Source organism: Choloepus didactylus, chromosome 8 (assembly GCF_015220235.1).
Source record: "Choloepus didactylus isolate mChoDid1 chromosome 8, mChoDid1.pri, whole genome shotgun sequence".
NCBI lineage: Eukaryota > Metazoa > Chordata > Mammalia > Pilosa > Megalonychidae > Choloepus > Choloepus didactylus.
Window position 1 is genome coordinate 1,183,786 of NC_051314.1, and position 10,426 is coordinate 1,194,211.

Genomic DNA, 10,426 nt, shown 5'->3' on the forward strand with positions numbered 1-10,426 from the left:
TATGCATTTACTTTATATTCTGTGTCTGGTAATGTCTGATAATTCTAGTAATTGACGCCTTTGGGCACGTGGGTCCTGTCAACTGTTTCTGCCGGTAAATTCTCATGTTTTGCTGTGAACTGCTCGTTTTCTTTAGAAAACTAATTGTAGGGATTCTTTCCCTCCGGGATGGAGGAGTGCTCCTTCGGGGGGTGGCCTTGGCGGCTGCAGGCCCTGAACACTCAGGTGTCGCTTTCAGAGCAGGGGCTGCTCCGTGCAGCTCTGTTTGTGGGCTCATTTCCAGTTTCTTTTTCTCAGGGGTCCCCCTGTATTCCCAGCGCCCAGGCACCCTTACTGCCCTCTTGGGGGTGGAGGACAGGTGGGGGAGTGTTTTTTGGTTCACACATGCATTGTAGCCCTTCTGGGTTGCTGCTTTATTGGGGGGTCTCCCACCCCTCTTGGGCATGGCCTTCTGTCCCCCACGGCCCGTGGGGCTTTGGAACCTGGAGCTCTGGGTGCCCCCGGCTGGCTCTGCCTCAGCACCAAGAGCTTCGGTGCGGTCGCAGTTGATTTGTCTGGGGGGGGGGCGGCCGGTTGCTGAACCCTCGGCTCTCGGCGTTGCTCGGAGGGTACCGGCGGCGGGGGCTCTTTCCCGGAGGCGAGGGCGAGGCGGGGGACTGGGCCCGGTCCCCGGCGGAGGCGTGCAAGGTGTGGAGGGCGGCGAGAAGGGAAAGACAAGACACTCTTCCTCCAGTAGGGGTGGAACAAAAGGGCAAAAGGGTCTGTATTCAGGGGGGTAAAGCCAAGAGCGTTTATTAGGGGTGAGCACAGGTTATATAGGCTGGCATAGAGGGCGGGGGTTGTTACAAGCCAATGCTGAGGGGATAAAGGCTAGGATTGGTTCTGAGAGGGTGCGGAGGTTAGGATTGGTTCTGAGAGAGTGCGGTCGCGGTTACTGCTTCTGGGGGGAGTGGCGGCCGGTAGCGGAGCTCTTAGCTCTCGGGGCTGCTTAAAGGGTACCGGCGGTGGGGGCTCTTTCCCGGAGGCGAGGGCGAGGCGGAGGACTTGGCCAGGTCCTCGGCGGGAGGCGTGCAAGGTGTGGAGGGCGGCGATAAGGACAAAACACTCTTCATCCAGTAGGAGTATGCGCCAAAGAGAGAGAGTTTATTTAGGGGTGATTACAGGTTATATAGGCTGGTAAGAAGGGCAGGGCTGGAAAGGAGGTGAAGTAGCCTTAAATGGCAATACTGAAGGGAGAGGGGCTAGGATTGGTTCTGAGAGGACGCAGGAGCCGTTGCAGCGGGCAGGAGTTGTTCTGGCCACGGTGCATGCGCGCTGGCGGTGGCAGGAGTTGCCTTGGCACAGGGGAGTGTGCGGGTAAGATAAGGAAGTGGGGAAAGGGCGGTTGGGAGAAAGGCGGTTTCTTCCGGCAAGCCTCCCCTGCCAGTGGCATTTTGGGTGAGGAAAAGGGAGCTGCCTTGACCTCGCTTCCCAGGCTCGGGGGGGCTGCAGAGGGCACTAACGCCCGTACCTACTACCCTCCCCAGGGGGTGATATCAGGTCCCCTGGCCCAGGCCTGGTAAGTCGAGGTACAAGCTCAGTCACCCGCAAGAGAGCACGGAGGTAGTTTGAAAAGGGGCGGGAGTTGCTCTGGCAACGGTGTCTGGCAACAATGTATGCGCACTGGTGGTGATGGGAGTTGCACTGGCAACGGGGGGTGTGCGGGCAAGATAAGGGGGTGGGGAAAAGGCGGTTCCCTCCGGCAAGCCTCTCCCAACAGTGGTATTTTGGGAGAGGAAATGGGGCCTGCCTCCGGCCTCACTTTCCCAGGCCCGGGGGGCTGTGAAGGGCGCTGTTCACCCGTACCCACTACCCTCCCCAGGGGTGGCCGATCCCCTGGCCCAGGCCTGCCAAGTCGAAGCACGTAATCAGTGTCCCGCATTTCCCCCTTTTTTTCTAATTAAAGGAAGAAGCTTACCGGAGAGGTTCGCTAAAGGATGAGGGAAGGGGAAGTCTGGGGAGGGGAAAAAGGGTTGACGGTGGCTCAGCAAGGCTGGAGCTCAGCGTTGGTGTGGCGCCTGGGCGCTCGACAAGGGCCTCGCTGCTAGCGGGATGGGCGAAGGTGGAAGGTTTAACTGGAGCTCGAGGTTGTTACGAGGTTCAGGCGATTGAGAAGGGCCTCACGGTTGGCGGGTTGACCGGTGGCGGTGAGGTTGCGGAGGGTTGGTTGTCATCTTGGAGTAGGGAGCGTCAGAGGTGGCGAGTCGCTGGTACTGGATTTGCACGAACGAGGAAAAAATAGCATCTGTTTGTTTTCTTACAAGTTGGACGATTCTGCGGATAATGCAGGGTCCTAAAGTGAGAGCTAGAATGATCATTAGTAGGGGGCCGAGGAGAGGGAGGAGGTAAGGGAGGAGGGGGGTAAAGATGTGGGACCAATAGCTGGTGGCTTCACGGTCTCTTTTGCGTTGTTCCAGTCCCTCTCGGACCTTCTTTAGGCTGTCTTCGGCGAGACCTGTGGAATTGGCATATACACAGCACTCTTCTCCTAGGGTGGCGCAGAGGCCTCCTTCTTTGAGGAGGAGAAGGTCGAGACCTCGGCGGTTTTGGAGCACTACCTCAGAGAGGGAGTTAACAGAATTTTTAAGATGGGAAATAGCGTTTTGTAGGTGACGAATGTCCTCGTCAACCGCCGCTCGGAGGTGAGTTAGGGCGGAGCCTTGACTGGCTAATGCAGCGATTCCGGTGCCAGCGCCTGCAAGACCTAGGAGGGAGGCAATTGTGAGGGCGGTGATGGGCTCTCGCTTTTGCAGAAGGGCGGGATCTGCAGTTCTTTCCAGGCGGAGGAAGAAGTCTTCCTCGCTGTGGTATAAGACCCTAGGGATAAGGACAATTAGGAGGCAAGTTTCATTAGTGGTATTGAGGGTTTGCACATTAAGGCAGGGGGTAAGTCCTGTAGAGGAGCACAGCCATTGGGAGGAGTTGTGGGGGATAAGAAACTTGGCAGAGCTGCTGGGAGAGGAGTAGTTGGCACAAGCTGTGAGGTTGGGAGAGTTACTTGAGCGAGGGCGGATACACTTTCCTGTAAAGGAGACTGAATGAAAGGTTAGGGGGACAGCAGAGATATTCCAATTGCATTCCGAGGGGCTGTCCTCTGTGTTTTCTGAAAAGGAGAGGTTGGAGGCAACTGGCTCATACAGGGGGGAAGAAGTGGAGAGGCAAAGCCAACAAGAGGAGGTAAGATTGGGGTTGGAGGAATTCACTGAGGCGAAGGCCACTTGGATAAGGTCGAGGAGGGGAGAGGAGTAACGAGAGGGGGGTAGGAAAGGTTGGGGTGGTGGGGTTGGTGATGCGTTGTTTGCAGCTGAGGTGCGGTTTGAGGGCTGTGGAAAAAGGGGGTTCACTCGGACTGGGGTCCAGGCCCAGGTGTACTGTTGTCATCTGGTGTACCAGGTTGCGGAGACGACGGCGTTCTCGTCTCGTTAGACGCGTGGTTGCTGGTGGCAGGCCGGATTGCCCTTCCTGGGATCCAGATTGGTTGTGCTGCATCATCTGGGAAAACACAAGCAAACCCGCGCCCCTGGGCGAGGAGTGGGGAGGGACCCTTCCAGGCATTATTCTCTGGGTCCTTCCAGTAAACCATCGGGGCCTGGGTGGGCCTATACGAGGGCCCCCAATGTTTATGTAGGGGCGAAAGCCCTTCTTTATTGAATGTGAGTAGATTAAGGTGAATAAGGGCTGCTATGACAAGGTCCCCTGGAGTTGCCTGGGGGAGCATTGCCCTTTCTTTTTCAATTTGTGTTTTTAAGCGGCGATGGACTGCTTCCACAATGGCTTGCCCCTGTGGATTATAAGGGATGCCGAAATGATGGGTGATGTTATATAACTGAAGAAAGGCCGCAAAGGAGGCACTGCGATAGGCAGGCCCATTGTCCGTTTTTAGGTCCCAGGGGACTCCCATGAAGAGAATTCCTTGTCTTAGGGCCTTGATACAGTGTTTGGCCGCTTCCCCGGCGAGGGGGACTGCATAACACATGGCCGAGAAGGTGTCAATCATTACATGTACATACTTGAGGCGTCCAAAGGACGGAACGTGAGTTACGTCCATTTGCCATCTAGAATTGGGTTTTAGGCCTCGTGGGTTGACTCCCTGAGGTTGCAGGGGGCCAAGCGGCGCAAAGGGCGCACAAGTTGCACAATTGCGGACAAGATGTTTACAGGTATCTAGGGGGAGGCCACATAGATGATGTAACGACGTAGCCGAAAAGTGAAACCTGGAATGCAATAACTTGGCCTGGTTAACAGCGTCCCCCGGAGGGGCTGCCGTGTGGGTTAGCATAGCTTGGGTATTCTGAGCTGAGACCGCTTGGTCTACTATACTATTGCCATTAGCCAGGGGCCCCGGAAGGCCTGAGTGGCTACGAATGTGGCTAATGAACCAAGGATCCTGTCGATGCTCCAGGATGCTCCTGAGGTCAGAAAGTGCTTTATCAATGGCCAAGTTCCCGGGGAAAAAGTGGAAAACGCGAGGACTCGGCAGACCTGATACGTGTAGAGGCTGTCGGTGAAAATGTTTACTGGGTGGTTACAGTGGGCGTTTAGCGCGTATGACACCGCCAGAATTTCCCCCACTTGGACTGAATGAAGGTTGACATAGCTGAATAGGCGGGGTTTTGGGTGGTCCTGAGAATAAGAGAGGAAGGCGAAACGGGTTTTGGAGGCGTCAGTGAAGACGGTAGTGGCACCCAGGATGGGTGCAGAGGAGGGGAAAGGATGGAAGGGGCTGCGGAAGGGAAGCTTGGCGAGCCCCTGTAACAGTCGATGGCTAGGATAGTGGCAGCTGAATTCCCTCTGAAATCCTTCTAAGAGGATTTGCATGTCTGGGTTATCACGTATAAGCAGGCGGGTTTGGCCTGCGTCCAGGGGCCAGATAATTTTTTCCGGCGGCTCTCCAAATACATGAACAGCTAGAGTGACTAGATTTGAAGCTAGGCTGATCCAGAGCCGCACTGCGGGGCAAATTTTCCTAAGCCGGCTCTTAGCAGGGTGCACCCAAAGCAGAGGGCCTTCCTGCCACAGGCAGCCCATGGGTGTGCCGGGCGTAGGAAGGATGAGTGCTATAAGATTGCCCTCTCTAGTGCTGAACCTGTTGAGACAGCAGGCGGCGAGCGCCTTGTTAATAGCGGCAATGGCTTCCTTTGCCTCCTGGGTGAGCTTAATGCGCTGGGAGATTGCTAGCGGCGGGGCTTCAGGGACACTCAGCAGCATAAAGAGCGGTTGGAGCTGCGCGGTGGTGATTGGCAACGCAGAGCGGAGCCAACTGATCTGGCCACAGAGCTGTTGGAGCTCAGTGATAGTGACCCGATCCGGTATGTCCAGCTGGGGAGCGGACGGGGCAATGGTTTTATTAATACTAAACCTTAAGAAGGCTAATGGTGGCACAATCTGAACTTTTTCGGGCTGAACCGTAAGGCCGAGGTCAGCTAAATTAGTGGTGAGGTCTTTAAGGATTAGAGGAAGCGCCTCGGCGTCCTCAGAGGCCACCAAGATGTTATTCATGTAATGGATGAGCACGGCCCGCTTTCGCAGGGGGGCCACTGCGTGATTAACATACATTTGGCAGATGGCCGGACTGTTACGCATTCCCTGCGGGAGGACTTTCCATTGGTACCTGCTGGCCGCGCCCGCGTGATTGGGGACGGGAACTGTAAAGGCAAAGCGTGGGCGGTCTTGCTTATGTAGTGGGATGGAAAAGAAACAGTCTTTGATGTTAATGGTGGCTACATGATAGTGAGCCGGGATGGCCACCGGATGGGGGAGACCAGACTGCGGGGAACCCATGGGAAGAATATGCTTATTGATTTTCCGCAGATCATGGAGGAGCCTAAATTTCCCTGTGGCTTTTTTATGAATAACAAATACTGGCGAATTATAGGGACTAGCAGAAGGTTCTATGTGGCCTGCGTTTAATTGTTCTTGAACAAGGGCTTGGAGTGCAACTAATTTGTGCGTGGGAAGGGGCTACTGCTCCACCCATATAGGTTCCTTAGTATCCCACTGCAGAGGAACGGGCGCTGGAAGTGTTAAACGAGCAGTGGCGCACATTATTGGGGGGGGGGCTGCGTGGTAAGCACTGCCCCAGAGGCGGCGAGGATATCACAGCCCCATAAAATTTGGTCTATGGTGTGGAGGAACAACGGGCGGAAGGTGCCCGAGTGGCCTTTTTTATCCTCCCACTTAATGGGTCCCATGGCCTGAAGAGAAGTGGAGGTACCGGTGGCTCCTACTACCGAGGGACTATCGAGAACCATGCACATGGTAGCATACTGAACGGGCATGCAAGAGACTTCTGCCCCTGAATCGAGCGTGCCCGTGTACCATTGCCCCCCTATTCTTAATTTACGAGTAGGCTTTTCCGGAGTGATAGGGACTGTTCAGAGAAGCGTTTTATTGCCAGTGAGGTGATGAGTTTTATTAGAACCGGCCGGCACGCTGCCTCTTAGGGGCGGGGCTGAGGCTTGCCCCGCTTGGAGTTTAAAGCTTGCTCAGCGCCTTGGCGCTGATTGACACCGGGGCAGTGGCAGAGGGTTTTGGGGTTATTTTTGCAATCACGTGCCCAGTGATAGCCACGCTGGCAGCGTGGGCAAGGAGTGGGAGGGGGGCACCCATTGCGCGGCATGAAAGGCGGGCGGTTGACCTCCGCATTGGGGCACTCCCGGGCAGAATGGCCGCTCTGCCCGCACTTAAAGCAACCGGTGGTGGCGGCTAAGGCGGCAGTGACAGCATCAGAGACAGCCTGGGCTAGGGACGCGGCAGCTGGGTCAAAGGCGCTGCAGGCAAGTACCCAATCGTGCAGGCTCTTCTTCCGTAAGGGAAGAATAGCCTGCTTGCAAGGGGGGCTGGCTCCCTCGAGAATGAGTTCTCGAGCGAGAGCCAATTGGGCCTGGGGATCACTAACCTTCCGAGCGCAGGTTTTTTCAACCCTAGAGACAAAGGTGGCAAAAGGCTCATTTGGCTCCTGGAGGAGCTTGGTGAATTTATTAGGCCGACAGGCGGAACAGTTGGCAAAAGCTCGCAAGGCGATTCCCCGAAGGATAGGCCAAAAGGTGGCGGGTGCATTAATATAGGCAGATGCATTTATAAACGCTCCCGTGCCCAAGTAGGCTTCGGGGTGATGATAGACTCCAAGGGCTGCGTCTTGCTCACTTTGCTTAGCTGCTTCTGCCTGGAAGTGAGCACCCCAATCAACAAACTGGCCGGGGTTAAGAATGGAACGGGCAAGCGAGGCCCAGTCTTGGGGGAGGCAAAAGTCCATGGCGAGATCCTGCAGTATTTGGGAAGCGTATGGGCTACCTAACCCGTCCTCCTTGACGGCCCTGCGAAGCTGCTTGATAGTATCTGAGTCAATGGGATACCAGTCGTACGGTTTCTGCGGTGTGGGGGTAAGGTTAAGAGGAAAGCAGCAAAAAGCACGAGAGAAAGGAGGACGCGCTTGCAGAGGGCTTGGCGCGGGAGTGGGGGTAGGGGGAGCGTTGCCCCAAGGGTTGCCTTGAGGTGTAGAAGGCAGCCAGGGGTTGTTAGTCGGCAGGGTGGGAGGAGCGGCGGCAGCTGCCGGTAGCGGCTCCGAGGGGGAGCTTGTCGAAGGGGGAGGTGGAAGTGGGAGGCCTCAAGCATTGCAAGATGGTGGCGCGGTAGGCGTGGCTAAGACACAAGATGGCGGACCAGCCCCGCCCTGGGAAAGGGCGGGGTCCAAGGCACAAGATGGCGGACTAGCTCCGCCCTGTGAAAGGGCGGGGTCTAAGGCATAAGATGGTGGACTAGCTCCGCCCTGCAAAAGGGCGGGGCTTAAGGCATAAGATGGTGGACTAGCTCCGCCCTGTGAAAGGGCGGGGCCGAAGGCCTAAGATGGCGGACTAGCTCCGCCCTGTGAAAGGGCGGGGTAAAGCGCATGCGGTTTCCAGCCCGGCTTAGGGCTGACGTCATCACTAGAGCACTTCCTCCCCTCAGTGGAAGAAGAAGGAGGAAGTTCGCCATTTTGGAGCAGTCTGGGGGGGCGGTTGCAAAGAGGCACACGGCGCGAAACAAAGAAACAAAGACACAAAGGATTACAGTAAAGTAATGGAGGGGAAGAGGGAGAGCGTTAGGAGGAATGGGGGTCATAGAAGAAAAGGACGAGAGGCAGACGGAAGAATGGGTAGTGGGGAAGGGAGGAGCGGCTCCGGAGCGGCGAGGGAGAGGCGGCCCTTACCTTGCAGGCGAGGAGAAGGGGAGCTGGAGAGGCGTCCGGGCGAGCGAGTGGCTTCACTGGACCGCTGCGTGGAGAGGACTTCCAAGTGCAGGTGCCCCACGTTGGGCGCCAGTTGCGGTCGCAGTTGATTTGTCTGGGGGGGGGGCGGCCGGTTGCTGAACCCTCGGCTCTTGGCGTTGCTCGGAGGGTACCGGCGGCTGGGGCTCTTTCCCGGTGGCGAGGGCGAGGCGGGGGACTGGGCCCGGTCCCCGGCGGAGGCGTGCAAGGTGTGGAGGGCGGCGAGAAGGAACAGGCAGGACACGGTTCTTTGAGGGTGAAGAAGCCAAGAGAGTTTTATTAGGGGTGAGCACAGGTTATATAGGCTGGCATAGAGGGCGGGGAGTTGTTACAAGTCAATGCTGAGGGGATAAAGGCTAGGATTGGTTCTGAGAGGGTGCGAAGGTTAGGATTGGTTCTAAGAGAGCACGGAGGTTGTTTGAAAAGGGGCGAGAGTTGCTCCGGTAACGGTGTCTGGCAACAATGTATGCGCACTGGTGGTGATGGGAGTTGCACTGGCAACGGGGAGTGTCCGGGCAAGATAAGGGGGTGGGGAAAAGGCGGTTCCCTCCGGCAAGCCTCCCCTAACGGTGGTATTTTGGGTGAGGAAATGGGGCCTGCCTCCGGCCTCACTTTCCCAGGCCCGGGGGGCTGTGAAGGGCGCTGTTCACCCGTACCCACTACCCTCCCCAGGGGTGGCCGATCCCCTGGCCCAGGCCCGCCAAGTCGAAGCACGTAATCAGTGTCCTGCACTTCGGCTCCGCTCGCCTCCCAGGGCCTCACCTTCCCTCACCTGTGGCCTGATTATTCCTTTCTACTCACCTGCTGTCTGTTGCTTTAAGAAGCTTTTCATCATCTGTGCCCCAAATTTGGTTGTTTTCACCAGAAGGGTTGGTCCACACGTGGTCCACCAGAGCCCTGAGGCCCCGCTGGCCGCCCCACCGGATGCCCGTCGTCCTCAGCCGCCGGCTCCCTCCAGCGTCTGCTCTCACACCCGCCCTGCCTGCCTGCAGCCTCTCCCCCTGCTCCCCCGACGCTGTGTGACCCGGGCTCGGTCCCCAGAGCGCTTCCTTCCAGGATCCCCCCTGCTCCTGGCGTGGGTCACAGGCTTCTGGCGCCTCGCCCGTCTGGCGGTTGGAGCCGGCCTCGTGCTCAGGTCCATCACGCCCTCCCCTGCCCAGAGGCCCTGCCCCTGTGTCGTGGCTTACCCGGCCCCGACCCACCTCTGGGACCCCCAGGAGGCTCTGTTTAGGCATCGCCGAGTGAGGACCCTGCCCCCAACAGCTGCTGTCCCTGACCACTGTGCCGTGTCCAGCGCCGAGGCCCTGCCTGCCCCCCACGCACCTTTTACCCTCCAATGGTGGCCTGACGCCGGGGGGCCCAGTGCCCGGGCTGCTGGCTCGGTGCTCATGGCTCCGGGAAGCCGTGGCTGCTTTGCTCAGGTGCTGGGTGCCCACCTTCCCCTGCGGGACTGGGAGGAGGGTGCCGTGGGCAGTGGGTGCTCGGGGAGGCATGGGGCTGGGGTTGCACCTGGAGCTGAAGCCTGGGGAGCCCACCTGCCTCCCGGGGCAGAAGTGGCTGCTGCAGGGGTGCCGGGCCCCGGGCCTGAGGGGCTGAGTCCCAGCTCCGGCTGCAGCCCCCACTCCCAAGGAGGGCACCAGAGACGGGTCCCCACATGACACTTGGGAAGAACCCGTGTAAGTCCTTGGGTGTGAGCAACAAAGTCAAAGAGAGGGGCCTCTCCAAAGCCGGCTGGGGATGTGCCTGCCCACCCGCACCCTGACACCCCAACCCCCCCCGGCCCCTGGCCATCAGGGTGCACGGCCTCTGGGACTAGCAGGTGTACCCCAGGAAGGGCCACTCACACCCCCTTGTCCCAGACCCACGAGGGAGTGGACAGGGTGGGCCTGTGGCTACTCTCTGTGCAGCCCCTTCTGGGGTCAGAGAGGCCCACGGCCCTGGACGAGGTCTGACCACATCCCAGGGGCCCCAGGTTAGGGCAAGCCCAGGGGGTGCCCAGGTGGGAGTGCTGGGAGCTGGTGTCTGCTTCCCCCAGAGCCTGGCCAGGTGACCCCCAAGGACACAGGGCTCCCCAGGAGGCCGGGCAGGCAGACAGCCTCACGCTGGGGCCACAGGGTCCACCCCAGCTCCCGGAGAACCCAC

General features: G+C 58.3%; 1 protein-coding gene across 1 annotated transcript in view; it reads left to right on the forward strand.

The window, feature by feature from the left end:
• The first annotated feature begins 443 nt into the window (after nt 1–443).
• The window catches only part of IL17REL (interleukin 17 receptor E like), a 28,433-nt gene continuing 18,450 nt past the window's right edge, over nt 444–10,426 (forward strand). The window contains exons 1-2 of the mRNA XM_037845710.1: nt 444–533; nt 9,277–9,750. Coding sequence (XP_037701638.1) covers nt 444–533; nt 9,277–9,750 — 564 coding nt within the window. The remainder of the gene's footprint in view (nt 534–9,276; nt 9,751–10,426) is intronic.